Below are 17,852 nucleotides of genomic sequence, written 5' to 3'. Positions count from 1 at the left end.
TAGTATACGAAGCTTTGAATTTGGACAGAAACAAATATACGATTGATCTTCAATTTCAAGTAACTGAAGGCATACCACCAATAAGAATCAAAGACGATAGTGGATGCAAGTTTTATGAACAAATACGAAGGAAAAATGATGATGAGACCAAATATCCTATCTGTGTTAACATCTCAACATCCACAACCGACAATGAACACAATGATAGAGTAAACTATACCTACAATGGGGAAACTAGTTTACAAACAAGGCAACTGCTACCAACAAGAACAGAATATGCAACAAAGATGGCAGATTATGTGATTGAACAAACTCAAAAATCGATGGAAGAAAGCTCCGAAGAAAATCAAATAATTTTAAATCCTCAAGTTGCTGAAATACACATTGGCCAAGTTTTTGCAAACAAGGAAACCCTCCAACAAGCAGTAAGCCTTCACTCAATAAGATACAATCAACCTTTCAAGGTAAAAAGATCATCAAAACTAGATTATAAACTAGTCTGTATTGATGATAACTGCAACTGGACATTCTTAGCATCAAAACATGGAAAGACTGACATGTTTATCATAAGAAAAATAGAGCATACTCATACATGTTCATTGGACATCACTTCTGGAGATCATCCTTAAGCTACAAGCAACCTGGTTGGAAAGGTTATAAAAAACAAGTTTGTAAACCCAAAAAGAGATTACACTCCAACAGAAATTGTGGATGACATGGCAGATGATTACAGTGTCTCTATATCTTACCAAAAAGCATGGAGAGCTAGAGAAAAGGCAATTGTGGATGCTCGTCGCTGCCCACAAGAATCATACAGTGAGATACAATCAATTTTATACATGATGCAAATATCAAACCAAGGTAATAAAATACTTCGTCAACATAAAGTACTAATATGCTATATAGGTATATATACTATAAACTAATTGGTTACTTTTGAAACAGGAACAATCACAGACCTAGTAACAGATGAAGATAACAAATTCAAATATCTATACTTTGCAGTAGGTGCTTCAATAAAAGGTTGGCAACACTGTACACCAATAATAGTCACAGATGGAACCTTTTTGACAAACCAACATGGAGGCACTTTGTTGATAGCAAGTGCACAAAATGCAAATAGACATATATTCCCACTTGCATTTGCAGTAGTAGATTCCGAAAATGACAGCTCTTGGGAATGGTTTCTTCACAAAATAAAGGAAACTTATGGCGAAAGAGAAGGTCAATGCATCGTATCAGATAGACATGAGAGTATACTAAAAGCAGTAAAAGAGACCTTTCAAGATATAATGCATGGGGTATGTTGTTACCATTTGATGAAGAATATAAAAATGAAATTCAAAAAAGGAGGTGATAGAGCTCAAGATTGCATTTAATAGTGCATCTAAAGCTTACAACATAGAAGATTTTGAAAAGAGCATGCAAGACTTGGACAATATAGATGTAAGAATAAGAGATTACTTGGTGAATGAAATTGGTGTCGAAAAGTGGACAAGACTATATGGCATGAACAGGAGATACAAAACAATGACATCAAATATTGTCGAATCAGTCAATGCAGCCTTGAAAGCAGTAAGAGACCTACCCATCGCAACTCTACTAGAATGCCTACATTCATTGGTGCAAAGATGGTATTGGGAAAACAAGAATAGAGCCCAAAAAACTACAACAACACTGGCAAAAATACCTGAAAAAACATTAAAGAAACAAAGAGATATGAGTTTAAAGTACAAGGTAATTATGTATACAGAAAAATAAAAATTGCTTACAAACATATTTACTCTGTTGTAAACTTAATAATCGTTTACTTGATTAATACAGGTTGAAACATCAAACCTTCTGGTATACCAAGTACACGACAACAACAGATCTCACATAGTAAACTTGGAGAATAAAACATGCAGCTGCCAACGATTTGAATATGATGAAATGCCTTGCTCTCATGCAATGGCTGTACTAAGCAAAAGGAACCTGTCTTGCTACAAATATTGCTCATACTACTACACGAAAGAAGCTTTTACGGCAACATATGAAGACAGTATACTCGCATTAGGTGAGGCAACATCATGGAATATACCAGATTTAATAAGAAATATTGTAGTCCTCCCACCTAAACATAAGAGAGCTGTCGGAAGACCAAAGAAACAACGATACAAAAATGGACTTGAAGCAAAAGCACAAGTGGTATGCGGTCAATGTCGCCAAAGAGGACACAACAAAAGATCATGTAAAAATGACCCAGTACTAAAACCACCAAGAAAAAGAAAAAGATCATAAGATCCTGAGGTAAAATAAATAAATGTTGGTAACCATCAAACATGGTTACTAAATAGACAGTATACAAAAACAATTTACAATGATAATTGTTAGTTGATAAAGCTTTTCAATGTATTAATACAAACTTTTAATAAAATGATTACAATTCGCTTAGATTCAAGTAAGTTTTTTTTTTTTTGCCTCCTCTATATGAAATAATATGTTAAAAATAACAAGTTACCAAATATATGTACAGTTACTAACTGTAATTTATTTACAACCATTTTAAAGGTTAATAAACCATCACATTGGTTTATACCACTTAGAATGGTATACAGAAATGTCATTGGTTTATAAGATCAAACAAAATTAAACAAAAATCACATAAAAAAAGCCAGAACACTAAAACTAATTTCTAAATCCAAAAAATTAACATATTGTCTCACAGAAATAGATAACATAAAAACTGCAAACATACTGTGCCAGTAAACCAAAAGGTTACTTCAAAATTAAAATAGGCAAGAGTCTCCTAAAATATTACTGTTCCAAACAGTTTCTTAAACAAACACAAACATAAACCTAAAAACAAAACAACATGACATAAAAATACACATAAAGTTCAAAAAAATGTAAACTAAGTTTCCAACATGTTGTTCTATTACAGAAATCTATGGCATCCTTCCTGGATGCTCCGAAGTAGACTCGTACCCACCCAACTCCTTCTTCTTTGCATGAACAAACAGAGCAACACACAACTTCTTACGAGTGAATGCAATGTCCAACTTCTTAGGAATCTTATCAATCAATCCATGCATAAAGAAATGAGCATCCTTTATGATAAAAACACCACAATCACTACATCACAAAAATAAACCCATAGTGTAAAGCCCGCTTAGTTAATTTGGAAATTAGCAGTTGTTTATGATTAATTATGAAATTATTTATAGCTATTTAAATAATTTATTATACTGTTATTTATGTTATTCAGTAGCTTGCATATTTTGCATTTCCGGTGTCCGGTATTTTGGAACTCGGCGTTTGGCTCAGTAGAAATCACAACTTAGCATGTTATTAGTTTGGGACGGGTTTTAGACATTGGGAATGTCGGGAATGGCCGGGAATTTAAAATTTCCCAAAAATACCCCTTTAGTATGATTTATGTGATTTTATGGTGGAGGGGCAAAATGGTCTTTTTGCCCCATTAGTGTTTTGTCTTATGTGATTTATTAAATGGATTAAATGGTTATTTTATTTTAATTTGTTGGCTGAAATAAAATGTGATTTGTGGCTTATATTCCTTTTTCACAAAAATTCAACACTTAGTCAAAATTAAAAGAAATTTTCAAAACACTCAAAGCTCTCTCTCTCTCTCTCTTTTCGGCCAAAGCTTGGCTGTGCAAGGGCTGGGTTGTGCTTGGTTAATTCTAGTGGTTTAGCAAGATCAAAGTGATTTTTATTGAGGTATTTCTTGGCTTTAGTTTCTTACTTTGTTTTTCTTGAAATTTATGATGAAAATGGTTGTTGCATGCTTGAATCTTTGATGTTGTTGCTGCTGGAATATTGTTGTTGTTTCTGAGATTTAAGTATGTTGATTTGTGATTATTTAGGTTGTTAGAAATGAATGTTAATTGCTTTGCTCAAATTTGGAAGTTTTAGCTCAAAATATGGTTTTCAAAGAGAATTGATTGAATCTGTTGCTGGGTTGTTGTGTATGATTTTATTTGATTTCAAAGGTTTATTCATGCATATTTGAGTAGAATTAACTAGGTTTGAATGCATGTTTGTGGGAATTGCTCAAGCTTGAGTTTAGAACTCAAAGCTTGAGCTTTAATGGCAAGTTGTGTATCTGTGAATTCTGGGTTAGTTTGATTCCTTAGATTTGTTCTTTGGGGTATTTAGAGCAGGTCTGGAAGGTTTGGAACCAATTGGGTTTGATTTGGTTGAGTTAGGAATTTTTGAAAAATTCTGAGGAACCGGAATTCGGTTGTGCAGTAACCGGAATTCGGATGGGTGTCCGATAATTCCCGTAACCGGAATTCGGTTGGGCAACCGTCACTCTGGGTTGGGGAATTTTCAGAAACCCTAGTTTTCCTTGTTTTTATGTTTTTAGGGGTATTGCCATGCTTTTTATCGATAGGGAAACTTTTAGTTTCTAGTTTTAGTCCCCGGGAAGTGATTTAGCGTGTCACTTATAGCGTTGTGATTTTTATGGTTTAGGAGCCGATGTAATCCGCTCGGCTTCATTCCGATCAGGTTGACGGCACACCTGAAATCGGAATCCGTGTAAGATTAGTATAACGGTATGCATATGTAGATTACATGTTTAGCGTGCATGTAGGAAGCCTATTAGATTACATTAGTTGTATGTTGGCTTCGAACCATCCAACCCCGTCACGTCGGTACATGGAGTATGACCAGCGGCGGAGTATGACCGGTTTGACCGATCAGCCGACACTTGGTTGGTGGTTCCGTGCTATTGACGTATCCCGTCGGTACAGACAGTGGAGTATGACCAGCGGCGGAGTATGACCGGCTCGACCGATCGGAGGATATAGTAACACTTCGGCACAGCCGGAGTATGACCAAAATGAGTATGACCGTTCGACCGATCGTTGTTACGTGTCAATAGTACCGTCCCTATGAACGTTCGGAACTCGGTACCATGTTGGACATGGCAAGAAGTGGCTCAGTACCATGTTGGACATGGCAGTAGCGGGACTCAGTATCGTGTTGGACACGGCAGTTAGAATTATGTATGATATTATTATGCTTTTCTTACTGAGTCTGTCGACTCACAGTTTACGTTTATGTGTAGGTAAAGGCAAGGCTAACTGATGGACCGTGAGCGAGCTTATGAGATTGTACATGTCGGGGCGGTTAGGCCTGGAGCGTACGATCCTCGGGATGAAGGCTGAATTTTTGTAACTGGTCGTTAGACGACTTTTATTTTTATGTAATGGTTAAACAGTTAAACTTTTGTAAATGATTTTATAATCGGGATCCCGAGTCTTTTGTAATATGGTTTATAAGTTTAATTAAAAAGCAAAATTTTAATTAATCACGTTTTTCCATAAACCTCGTTGATTAGCAACGACCTGCACAGTACGTTTAAAAATCACGTAATACGCCTAAGTTAGTTAGGGTGTTACAATTTGGTATCAGAGCCGCGTGTTGTCTTCCGAAGATCGTCACGACATGTACAATCATCATCAGCAGTTAGCTCGGTTCACGGTTCAGTAAGCCTTTATTGCTTTAGTAGTTTATTTTATTCAGTTATGAAAAAGAAAAGCCTGTTAGGAAGCATGTTAGTAGCCTGATAGTAGAATAGGCGCATGTTTCGTTTCTAATTTCCAAATTAAGCGGCATTAGTAAGCTCGCCTTGAATACGACCTGATATGCCAACTCTTGGTTTCGCAGGTGGTTCTAATCAGATGGACGCCAGGCGGACTACCAGGAGTCAGGGCAACTCCGTGGGGTCGAATAAAGGACAGGGAGCTCAGTTTCCCCCACCTGCTAGGGGCCGAGGTAGGGGTCCCCGAGGCAGGGCTCGTGGTCGGGGTGATGAGAACCCGCCACAGGCTGCCTAGGCTCCCCCAGCCGATCAGGGAGCCCCGAATTGGGAGTTGCGGTTTGCGGAAATGCAAGCCCGGATCGAAGAACAAGACCTCGAGATTCAGAGGTTGAGAGAGCAGGGTGCTCCTCCAGTTCCTGTGCCCGTAGTTCCAGTGGCACCTGCCCCTGCTGCCCCGGCCGAGATAGTGGTGGCGGCCCATAGATTGGAACCATTGTATGAGCGGTTCCGGAAGCAAGCACCTCTGGTATTCCTGGGAGGTCCGGATGTAATGAAAGCCGAGCAGTGGCTGACGGTGATCACCAAGATACTGAATTTTATGGGTGTCACCGGTAACGACAGAGTGGTGTGCGCCACATTTCAGTTCCAGGAGGACGCTCTGGTATGGTGGGACATGGTGTCTCAGATCCATGACGTCACCACCATGACCTGGGAGAGGTTCCAGGAACTCTTTAATGCGAAATACTATAATGAGGCGGTCAGAAGCGCCAAGAGGAAAGAGTTCGTTCACCTGACCCAGCGGGAGAACATGAGCGTCACTGAGTATACTACTCAGTTTGATCGGTTGGCGAGGTTAGCCTCGGGAATTGTGCCGACCGACTTCAGCAAGAAGGAGAAGTATCTAGACGGGTTGAACCCCAAGATCAGGCATGACCTGATGATCACCACAGACGACAACACCACCTATGCTCAGATGGTGGAGAAGGCACTGCGAGCTGAGGGCGCAGTGGGGTGCATGTCAGAATCAGCGAGTACTCCGGTTAGTGGCGGGGCTCCTACCCCTCCTGCATCAGGCTATAGCAGGGGGAGTAGTGGTTCGGCCATTGATCAGAGGAAGAGGGCACCCACTGCATTCGGTGGCTCGAGTCAGAACAAGAGGTTCCGGGGGAACCAGAACAGAGGGAGTCGTCCTGGTGGTACTGAGACCCGATTCTCCTATCCCGAGTTCCCTAGCTGCAAGAGGCACCATCGGGGCGAGTGCAAAGGTCAGGGATGCTTTCATTTTGGCATGCCCGGACACTTCAAGAGGGAATGTCCCCAGCTCCGACCAGAGGCACCGCGAGCTCCAGCGATACCCACCTGGCCCAGGTGTTCGCTATCACGCAGCCGATGCGATGCCACCACCGCAGTCACAGGGTCGCCTTTCTATTAACAACTCGCTATATTCGCGTCGTTTGATTCGGGGGCTACACATTCTTATGTGGCGGCCAGAGTCTTTAGTAAATTGGGTAGATCCTTTGATAGATATGAATCAGGGTTTGGAACCCCGTTACTCGGAGAATTGGTTATCTCCAATAGGTGGATTAGGTCTATGCCGATCAGGATAGATGGTAGAGAGTTAAGCGCTGATCTGATAGAGATGAGTTTAGTCGAATTTGATATTATTCTAGGAATGGATTTCCTATCTAAATATTCGGCGAGCATTGACTGTAAAAGGAAGATGGTGGTCTTCCAACCGGAAAGTGAAGAACCATTTGTATTTGTTGGTTCGGTTCAGGGATCTCGGATCCCAGTGATCTCGGCTATGTCAGCGAGAGAATTGTTGCACGGCGGTTGCTTAGGGTTTCTGGCCGTGGTGGTGGACACCACTCGGCCAGACACCATTGGGCCGTAGGACATCGCAGTTGGTTCGGGAATTTTTGGACGTTTTTCCCGAAGAACTCTGTGGTTACCACCTCACGGAGATTGATTTCGTGATTGACTTGGCACCGGGGGTGGAACCGGTTTCCAAAGCCCCATATAGGATGGCTCCAGCTGAACTTAAGGAATTAAAGATTCAGCTCCAAGGGTTGCTTGACATAGGGTTCATTCGGCCCAGTGTGTCACCCTGGGGAGCCCCGGTTTTGTTCGTCAAGAAGAAGGATGGATCTATGAGGATGTGCATCGACTACAGGTTATTGAACAAGCTGACGGTGAAGAATAAATATCCATTACCTAGGATCGATGACTTGTTCGATCAGCTTCAGGGGAAGACGGTCTTTTCCAAGATTGATCTCCGTTCGGGTTATCATCAGTTGAAAATTCGAGAGGAGGACATTCCGAAGACGGCTTTCCGCACTAGGTATGGACATTACGAGTTTCGGTTATGTCATTCGGACTAACCAATGCTCCCGCAAGATTCATGGACCTGATGAATAGAGTATTCAAGGATTTCCTCGATATCTGTGTGATTGTGTTTATCGACGACATCCTCGTGTACTCTCAATCAGAAGAGGAGCATGAGTTACATCTTCAAATGGTACTGCAACGACTTCGAGAACATAAGCTTTACGCCAAGTTCAAGAAATGTGAGTTCTGGCTATCTCAGGTGTCCTTCCTAGGGCACATTGTGAGTAAAGATGGGATCAAGGTGGATCCCGGGAAGATTGAATCCGTCAGGGATTGGCCGAGACCGAAGACAGGTGACGGAGATCGAAGCTTCTTGGGATTAGGGCAATACTACCGTAGGTTCGTGGAGGGTTCTCCAAAATCTCAATGCCCCTAACCGAGCTTACAAAGAAACATCGTAGATTTATTTGGTCGGATAAATGCGAAGCTAGCTTTCAGAGCTAAAGCGAGAGGTTGATTATTTCCGTCCTAAGCAAGCTTTGCCTTCGGACAAGGAGAAGTTCGTAGTCTACTGCGACGCATCCAAACAGGGTTTGGGGTGTGTATTGATGCAGGTCGATCGGTTTATCGCTTATGCCTCCCGTCAATTAAAGGATTATGAACAGCGATACCCGACTCATGATCTAGAATTGGCCGCAGTGGTTTTTGCACTGAAGATTTGGCGGCATTACCTTTATGGGGAGAAGTGTGAGATCTATACCGACCATAAAAGTCTCAAGTATTTCTTTACTCGTAAAAGATTTGAACATGAGACAAAGGCGTTGGTTGGAACTAGTGAAGGACTACGATTGTGAGATCCTCTATCATCCCGAAAAGCCAATGTAAGGCCGATGCCCCAAGCGTAAAGTGGTCCCGGCAAGTAGCTAGTATGGTTCGCATCTCACCTCACCTAGCAGAGGATATGGTTAGATCCAAGATTGAGTTTGTGGTAGGTCCGCCTTCACAACTTGACGCCGCAATCCGATCTGTTGGAAAGAATAAAAGTCGCTCGTATGACAGATCCGGAGTTAGTGAAAATCCGAGATGAGGTATTGGGTGGTCAAGCCAAGGACCTTTCGAGTGTCGAGATAAAGGAATGCTTTTGTATAAAGCCAGAGTTTGTGTTCCGAACAGTGTGGAACTTAGAAATGAGATCTTTGAAGAGGCTCATTCTACCCCATATTCTCTACATCCCGGCACCACCAAGATGTACCAAGATTTGAAACCGTACTTCTGGTGGAGCGGTATGAAGAAGAATTTGGTAGAATTCGTATCGAGATGCCTCACGTGTCGCATTAAGGCTGAACATCGAGACCGGCGGGTTGTTGCGGCCTCTAACCCTACCGAGAATGGAAATGGGAGGATATTACGATGGATTTTGTGGTCGGGTTACCTAGGACCATGGGTTTGTTTGATTCCATCCGGGTAGTGGTGGATCGATTTACGAAATTCGCTCATTTTCTAAGTAGAACAACATTTACAAAGGATCGGTTAGGCGAGTTATATGTCGAGAGAGATAGTGAGACTTCACGAGTACCGAAGTCTATAGTTTCGGACGGGGATCCGAAGTTCACCTCCAAATTTTGGCAAAGTTTGCAACGGCAATGGGTACAAAGCTAAAATTCAAGAGCATTCCATCCTCGGACGGATGGTCGGGCCCGAAAGGACAATTCGCATATTGGAGGATATGTTGAGAGCCTGTGTTATGGACTTTGAAGGCTCATGGAGTAAGTATCTACCGTTGATAGAATTTTCTTACAACAACGGTTATCGAGTACGATAGGGATGGCTCCCTATGAACCGTTGTACTAGGAAATGCATCCCCTATCCACCGGGATGAGACAAAGAGAGAGGAAATACCTAGGTCCAGCAGTCGATTCGGGACCAATGAGGCGATAGAGAAGATAAAAGCTAGAATGCTTGCCTCACAGAAAGAGATTAAGAGTTACGTCATCCGAAACGCGGAGACGTTGAGTTCGAAGTGTGGAACATGTGTTTTTGCGAGTATCTCCGATGAAGTGGGATTAAACGTTTCGGGAAAAGAGGCAAGTTATGCCCTAGATTTACTGTGAACTTTCGAGATTCTCGAGAAGATAGGTCAAGTGGCATATCGGTTAGCATTGCCTCCGGCCTTATCGGCGGTGCACAACGTATTCCATGTCTCGATGTTGAGAAAATACGTTTCGCCCCTCTCATATACTCGCTATGAGCCTTCAGCTACAACCAGATATGACATATGAGGAACAACCAGTGCAGATCCTGGATAGAAAGGATAAAGTCCTTCGGAATAAGACCATAGCATTGGTCAAGGTTCTCTGGAGAAACAGTAAGGTGGAAGAAGCCACCTGGGAGCTAGAGACAGATATGAGAGCTCAATATCCAGAGTTATTCAGGTTAGATTTCGGGGACGAAATCCTTTTAAGGGGGGGATAGTTGTAAAGCCCGCTTAGTTAATTTGGAAATTAGCAGTTGTTTATGATTAATTATGAAATTATTTATAGCTATTTAAATAATTTATTATACTGTTATTTATGTTATTCAGTAGCTTGCATATTTTGCATTTCCGGTGTCCGGTATTTTGGAACTCGGCGTTTGGCTCAGTAGAAATCACAACTTAGCATGTTATTAGTTTGGGACGGGTTTTAGACATTGGGAATGTCGGGAATGGCCGGGAATTTAGAATTTCCCAAAAATACCCCTTTAGTATGATTTATGTGATTTTATGGTGGAGGGGCAAAATGGTCTTTTTGCCCCATTATTGTTTTGTCTTATGTGATTTATTAAATGGATTAAATGGTTATTTTATTTTAATTTGTTGGCTGAAATAAAATGTGATTTGTGGCTTATATTCCTTTTTCACAAAAATTCAACACTTAGTCAAAATTAAAAGAAATTTTCAAAACACTCAAAGCTCTCTCTCTCTCTCTTTTCGGCCAAAGCTTGGCTGTGCAAGGGCTGGGTTTTGCTTGGTTAATTCTAGTGGTTTAGCAAGATCAAAGTGATTTTCATTGAGGTATTTCTTGGCTTTAGTTTCTTACTTTGTTTTTCTTGAAATTTATGATGAAAATGGTTGTTGCATGCTTGAATCTTTGATGTTGTTGCTGCTGGAATATTGTTGTTGTTTCTGAGATTTAAGTATGTTGATTTGTGATTATTTAGGTTGTTAGAAAAGAATGTTAATTGCTTTGCTCAAATTTGGAAGTTTTAGCTCAAAATATGGTTTTCAAAGAGAATTGATTGAGTCTGTTGATGGGTTGTTGTGTATGATTTTATTTGATTTCAGAGGTTTATTCATGCATTTTTGAGTAGAATTAACTAGGTTTGAACGCATGTTTGTGGGAATTGCTCAAGCTTGAGTTTAGAACTCAAAGCTTGAGCTTTAATGGCAAGTTGTGTATCTGTGAATTCTGGGTTAGTTTGATGCCTTAGATTTGTTCTTTGGGGTATTTGTGAGCAGGTGCGGAAGGTTTGGAACCAATTGGGTTTGATTTGGTTGAATTAGGAATTTTTGAAAAATTCCCGTGAACCTAATTCCGGAATTCGGTTGTAACCGGAATTCCGGATGGGTGTCCAAGAATTCCCGTAACCGGAATTCGGTTGGGCAACCTGGTCTACTTGGGGGGAATTTTCAGAAACCCTAGTTTTCCTCGTTTTTATGTTTTTAGGGGTATTGCCATGCTTTTTATCGATAGGGAAACTTTTAGTTTCTAGTTTTAGTCCCCGGGAAGTGATTTAGCGTGTCACTTATAGCGTTGTGATTTTTATGGTTTAGGAGCCGCAATCCGCCGCTCGGCTTCGCCGGTCCACAAGTTGGACTAAGACACTGAAATCGGAATCCGTGTAAGATTAGTATAACAAGATGCATATGTAGATTACATGTTTAGCGTGCATGTAGGAAGCCCATTAGATTACATTAGTTGTATGTTGGCTTCGAACCATCCAACCCCGTCACGCTGTCAGTCGTGCCGGAGTATGACCAAACATGGAGTATGACCGGCTTGACCGATCGTCGACACTTGGTTGGTGGTTCCATGCTATTGATGTATCCCGTCGGTGACAGTGAGTATGACCGACGAAGCCGAGGAGTATGACCGGCTCGACCGATCGGAGGATATAGTAACACGTCGGTACAGCCGGAGTATGACCAGCAATGGAGTATGACCGGGCTCGACCGATCGAGGTTGTTACGTGTCAATAGTACCGTCCCTATGAACGTTCGTAACTCGCGTACCATGTTCGACATGGCGGTAAGTGGCTCGCACCATGTTGGACATGGCAGTAGCGGGACTCAGTATCGTGTTGGACACGACAGTTAGAATTATGTATGATATTATTATGCTTTTCTTACTGAGTCTGTCGACTCACAGTTTACGTTTATGTGTAGGTAAAGGCAAGGCTATAGCTGATGGACCGTGAGCGAGCTTATGAGATTGTACATGTCGGGGCGGTTAGGCGTGGAGCGTACGATCCTCGGGACAGCAAGGCTGAATTTTTGTAACTGGTCGTTAGACGACTTTTATTTTTATGTAATGGTTAAACAGTTAAACTTTTGTAAATGATTTTATAATCGGGATCCCGAGTCTTTTGTAATATGGTTTATAAGTTTAATTAAAAAGCAAAATTTTAATTAATCACGTTTTTCCATAAACCTCGTTGATTAGCAACGAGCTGCACAGTACGTTTAAAAATCACGTAATACGCCTAAGTTAGTTAGGGTGTTACACATAGCAATTGTCAGATAACAAAAAATAAACAATAACATAGAATCATAAATATAAAAAAAAAAAACAAAGATAGTTACCTATCCTCTTGTTGTGGCAAATTATCAACCACGACAATATCAAACGCATCAGTATCTTTTTTACCTTGCCAGTGCTTACTACTCCTGTCAATATCTTTTCTCCCCTCATAGAAATTAACATGTGACAGTAAGATAGGAATTATTACAGCAAATGCACGAACAAAACTCTCTGAGTTGTTCTTGTACCTCCCAAACCTCATAGAATTTAACACTTTTAAGCATCTCATCTTAATGTCAAGAATACACAATATCCAATGAGCAAGAACAATCACGTTAACAGGCATTAGTACGAAATCAAGCTCAGCCCAGGGTTTATTGCATAACATATAAAAACCCGCTATGTATGCAGCTGCCTTAGAATCCTTCTTAATCGAATCAACATTTTTACCACTTGCAACAAACTCATTATATAAATCAAAAATTTGAGAAGCAAAGAAGCAATCAGTAGTATTACCAGAAATTTTCACAGACTGGTCATACTTTAACTTCTTTCTCAAATAGTAGAAACAAACATCAATATGCTGCAATAAACATAAAACAATCCAAAGTTATAAACAAATATACAGAAAAAGTATACAATAAACAAAAAAAAATATATAATAACACACTAACCGAGCATGACAAGTTCTTCCCAACAGTAAGCAAATCATAGAACCACATCTTATCATCAATTTGACAAACCACAAAATCCAATGGAACCTTAAGCTTCCTATGACATTCTTTAAACTTCTTCACTTTGTTTTTATCATTAAACCCAATCTTAAACCACTGATCAAAAGATTTAACTTGCACATCATCAATCACATTGAAAAAGCCAAATCCAAAAGCACATGATCCAGGACGTCCACCTTTTGGTTTACCAATACTACCTGAACCAAATTCTGTGGTATACGGACTGTTGTATACAGAACTAGGTTTCCTCTCTCTATTTCCAACTGTAGGAGTTACTTCCTCCAATTTTATAGACTTTCCCTAACATTCAAAACAATTACAAACAAATAAAAAAAAACAAGTAAGTGAAAAGAAAAAAAAAAACAAACTACCAAATAACATAAACAAAATAAAAAGAAACCTTTTTCAAACTGTCTTCATAGGAAACCAAATGATCATTAACAACCTCCATGGTAGATACAGAAAAGCTTTCTTGAGAACCATGCTTCTTCTCAACACCAACAACATCAGTCTTAAAATATCATGAAAAAAAAAACAAAATATATGTAAACATAGTAAACCAAAAATCAATACTCAGAACATAAACAAGAATAAAAAAAAAAAAGTAAACAAACCTTGTCCAACCCATAGGTAGATAAAACATCAGCATTTGTTGCCTCTAATTTATTTAAAGACTTATCCTAAAAACAAAAAATAAAAATAATTAAACATGACAAAATGATTCAAAATATAAAATAAACTAAATAAAAAAAAAGTATACAGTAAACAAAAAATGACAAACCTTTTTAATGCTTCCCTCATAGGCATCAATCTTTTCATTTATAATCTCCAAAGCAGACACAGTGATACTATCCTTAGTGCCTTGACTATCAAACAACTTTCCCTTACTAGCAACACTTTCAACATCATTTACACTTGCATCTACATCAACTGCTCTGCCCTCAACATTATCTTTATTACTCCCATCTGCAACATCTTTTGCTTCTTCAGTATTCTTTCCCTCAACATTGTCTTTATTTGTCCCATCTGAACCAATAGCTTTAACAGCATCACCACCCCCCAAACCCTCTAAATATACAAAACAAACATAAAGAACATTTGACAGAGACAAAAAACAACATAGTAACAAATCATCTAAATAATGAAAAACCTAAAAAATAAATAAACTTACCTGGTCATCTCCACCATCATCTTCATCCTCCTTAGATTTTTTAACAGCATCCTTAAATAGGCCATGATCATCAACAACCTGTTCTTCATCATTCAATTTATCAGTATTCTTTTTTTCTTCAGTAAACCAATCAGGTTTACTAGAAATAAAACTCATAATATCAAATGAAGGAGCATCATCATTAAAAACCTACAAAAAAAAAACCCCATTAAACAATAAAAACATTAATAACATAAAGAAAAAATATTCAAAAAACAAAAAATATTCAATAAACAAAAAACAATATACTAGTTTACAAAACAAAAATAACCTGAGTATATTGAATATTCTCATCGAGTCCAACAGTTTCAATTGCATCTTGACTTTTCACATCAAAAACTTCAACATCATTTAAATCATCATTCTTGCAACAAAAAAAAAAACCAAGAAAATCAAAATAACATATGAAAAAACAAAGAAACATCTAATAAACTAATAAATAAACATAATCAAAAAACAAACCTTGCCATCGCTCTCATCAGGACTATCATTTCCATCTTTAGAAATTTTTGCATTTTCAATAGCTTCCTTCAACTCATTAAACTTCAATTCCATAAAAAAAACCAAGCCTTCACTGATCTTTGAGTCAATATATGACTGAAGACTTAACTGCAACTCCTTGAATCTACCCTCCAACACATTATTCAATACTTCAATAGACTCATCAGTCTTCTTTTGCCTAGAAATAAACTCCTTCATCTTACGCATCACACCATCGACATCAAACCCACAAGTAAACTCCTTCTGTACACCAGAAGATCCAACTCTATCAACATTAAACTTTGAGAATGGAACATCATCAAAGTCATCATCTGACTCTTCTCGGCCAATAAACTCCATTCCAGTAAGGACCAATAAACCATTCCTTTCATTTTCGCAGGCAATATGTTTTCCTTTCAGCTAGCAAAACAAAAAAAAATAATTAGTTTACAAAATATAATAAAAATAACAAATAAACAATTTACAAAATATAAAAAATACCTTATTTGAAGATAGAACTTTCTTCTCAACTTCACTTGAATTTGGATTTCCAATACTCTTCCATCTACAAAACCTATATGGTTTACCAGAATCATAGGAACAAAACTTTGCCTTCAAGCACAAAGGAATGGTTTCATACAACCAAACCAAAAATGCAAAAGGTAAACCAGGAAGTTTATAAGATCGAGGACCCTTTTCCAAATGTTTCCCTTTAACCTTAGCAAGAGGCTTAGCAACACCTTTTCCCTTCATAACACCCCTCAAACCAATCTTTAATTTGTGCAAAGTTAATTCAAACACTGGTATACCCCATGGAAAACTACCATACTCATTAACCCCAATTATGTTCAAAATCTCAACAGGAACTTTTTTTGAGTAAACGCTACTAATCAAACAATTAGTAACAAGGTACAAAAATTACCATCTTCACAAAGATACTCATCTGACTTGAAATCACTATACATAAACCTATGCTCAACAGCACTAACAGTCACTGTCTGATCACAAAAATATCGATCAACAAAAGCATTTTCTCTGTGTGTATACTTACTCAAATCGACATCACCAACACACAAAGAAACCGTAAACAAAACAACAGCAAACTCAGCTAAACTGAATCTGAAATTCTCATCACCAAACTTAAACCACATTTCTTTTTTATTTTTCTGATATACCTCCCTATGTAAGGCATTATGAACTAGTTGAGACTAAAAACCAACAGGATGGCTATCCAAAAAATAACCAAAACAAGTACCACGAAACAACTTACGTTGATCTTTAGTCAACTTGGAATTAATATTTTTGACAACAATGTTATCCTGATTAGGGAATAACATCACTTTTCCCTGAATCTTTTCACCAGGCTTGAAATATAAATCCCATTCCTGTAAAAAAAAATGATATACAAAGAAATCCACACATTAAACTAAAAATAAACATCAATAAACAACTTCACAGTATACAATAATCATTTAAATTTGTAAACCAAAACTTTCCACTGTAAACAAAAAAAAATACACATCAATACCTAAAAAACTATAATAAACCATAAACATACAAAGATAAACCAGTAAGCTTAAACATAAACCTAAATAAACAAAATCGAAAAAAAATTAACAAATAAACTAAAAAACCAATAACAATAACCTAAAAACAAATAATCAAACCCTATAATAAACAAAAACAGAAAATATATTTGTAAACCAAAACTTTCCATAGTAAACAAGAAAAATACCCATCAAAAATCTAAAACACAAAAATAATCCATAAACATACAGAAATAAAACAAAATAAACTTAAACATAACCTAAATAAACAAAATCGAAACAAATTAACAAATAAACCAAAAAAAACACATAAACAGTAACCTAAAAACAAATAATCAAACCTATAATCAACAAAATAGATTACAAACATCATGAAAAATAACAAAACAAAAACAACACCCAAAAAACCACAAATAAAAACCGACTACCATATAAACCAAAAAAAATATTACAAACAAACATCAAAAACATTTAAAAACATAAAACAATAAACTATAAAATCTAAAAATAAATTAAATCCCTAAAAATCGTAAACCCAATACAACCAAATAAAAAATTAAAAATCATAAAAATACCTTCAAATCATTACGAACTTCAACCTCCAAGTCTTCACTATCATAATCCTCAGGCAAATCTTCAGCAACTTGCTTCATCTTTTTCACATTTCGAACATCTTCTTTCTTCACTTTATCAACAACTCTTTTTCTCTTTTGCAATGCCGAGCCACGGCTACCATCCGATGATCCACCAGAACCACCAGAACGATCAGAATCATCACGATCTCCATCATCAGAGACATTTTCCATTTTCTTCTTATCAGCAGCCTACTCATGTAATGCGAAGGAGAAATTGAAGAACGAGTTTTAACCATTTTTTAGGTTTACAGATGATAATAACAAGGCAATAAACGAAAATGATGCACTCAAACTCTCTTGCTAACACGAAAATAAACCACCCCAAGAAGAAGAAACCCTAACCCATATACTCTGTATAAAACGAAAATAGAGAAACGAAAGCTCAAAATGAATATTTATAAAACAAACTTTACCTATTTATACAAACACTTAAAAAACCATAAAAATGGTAAAATACAATACAAAAATAAAAAAAAAAATAATGATTACAATCCTCTAAAACCGTCCATAATTTGAATTACACATGCAAAAAAAGTGGCGCGTGAACAGTTGATCACTGCAAAATGGAAGACGTGCAGGACGTGATGTG

General features: G+C 38.1%; 3 protein-coding genes across 3 annotated transcripts; 1 reads left to right on the top strand and 2 right to left on the bottom strand.

Moving 5' to 3' along the window:
• The first annotated feature begins 716 nt into the window (after positions 1 to 716).
• Positions 717 to 2,280, top strand: LOC133038388 (uncharacterized). The gene is made up of 4 exons (XM_061116520.1): positions 717 to 861; positions 946 to 1,301; positions 1,351 to 1,737; positions 1,825 to 2,280. The coding sequence occupies exons 1-4, from the start codon at positions 717 to 719 to the stop codon at positions 2,278 to 2,280; spliced, it is 1,344 nt and encodes a 447-aa protein (XP_060972503.1).
• An 11,459-nt stretch (positions 2,281 to 13,739) lies between these two features.
• LOC115715737 (uncharacterized) lies at positions 13,740 to 15,025 on the bottom strand. The gene is made up of 5 exons (XM_061115045.1): positions 14,873 to 15,025; positions 14,563 to 14,751; positions 14,173 to 14,457; positions 14,006 to 14,071; positions 13,740 to 13,902 (listed from the first exon to the last, which is right to left on the bottom strand). The coding sequence occupies exons 1-5, from the start codon at positions 15,023 to 15,025 to the stop codon at positions 13,759 to 13,761; spliced, it is 837 nt and encodes a 278-aa protein (XP_060971028.1). The 3' UTR covers positions 13,740 to 13,758.
• Positions 15,026 to 16,253: 1,228 nt separating this feature from the next.
• Positions 16,254 to 17,446, bottom strand: LOC133037655 (uncharacterized). Its single transcript, XM_061115044.1, has 2 exons — positions 17,204 to 17,446; positions 16,254 to 16,466 (listed from the first exon to the last, which is right to left on the bottom strand). The coding sequence occupies exons 1-2, from the start codon at positions 17,432 to 17,434 to the stop codon at positions 16,290 to 16,292; spliced, it is 408 nt and encodes a 135-aa protein (XP_060971027.1). The 5' UTR covers positions 17,435 to 17,446; the 3' UTR covers positions 16,254 to 16,289.
• Positions 17,447 to 17,852: the final 406 nt, after the last annotated feature.

Source organism: Cannabis sativa, chromosome 5 (assembly GCF_029168945.1).
Source record: "Cannabis sativa cultivar Pink pepper isolate KNU-18-1 chromosome 5, ASM2916894v1, whole genome shotgun sequence".
Classification (NCBI taxonomy): domain Eukaryota; kingdom Viridiplantae; phylum Streptophyta; class Magnoliopsida; order Rosales; family Cannabaceae; genus Cannabis; species Cannabis sativa.
The sequence above is the reverse complement of the archived record's forward strand: the minus strand, read 5'-3'. Positions and strand labels throughout refer to the sequence as shown.

Bases quoted from the DNA above. Each gene is read 5' to 3' on its own strand.
- LOC133038388 (XM_061116520.1), top strand. From the start codon at position 717: ATGGCAGATGATTACAGTGTCTCTATATCTTACCAAAAAGCATGGAGA. The intron at 862-945 runs GTAATAAAATAC...CTTTTGAAACAG, and splicing joins GATGCAAATATCAAACCAAG to GAACAATCACAGACCTAGTA. The intron at 1,738-1,824 runs GTAATTATGTAT...TGATTAATACAG, and splicing joins ATATGAGTTTAAAGTACAAG to GTTGAAACATCAAACCTTCT.
- LOC115715737 (XM_061115045.1), bottom strand. From the start codon at position 15,025: ATGTTTCTTTGTTTTTTCATATGTTATTTTGATTTTCTTGGTTTTTTT. The intron at 14,458-14,562 runs GTAAGTTTATTT...GTATATTTAGAG, and splicing joins ATGATGGTGGAGATGACCAG to GGTTTGGGGGGTGGTGATGC. The intron at 14,072-14,172 runs GTTTGTCATTTT...TTTTGTTTTTAG, and splicing joins ATGAGGGAAGCATTAAAAAG to GATAAGTCTTTAAATAAATT.
- LOC133037655 (XM_061115044.1), bottom strand. From the start codon at position 17,434: ATGGAAAATGTCTCTGATGATGGAGATCGTGATGATTCTGATCGTTCT. The intron at 16,467-17,203 runs GTATTTTTATGA...TTTTTTTTACAG, and splicing joins AAGTTCGTAATGATTTGAAG to GAATGGGATTTATATTTCAA.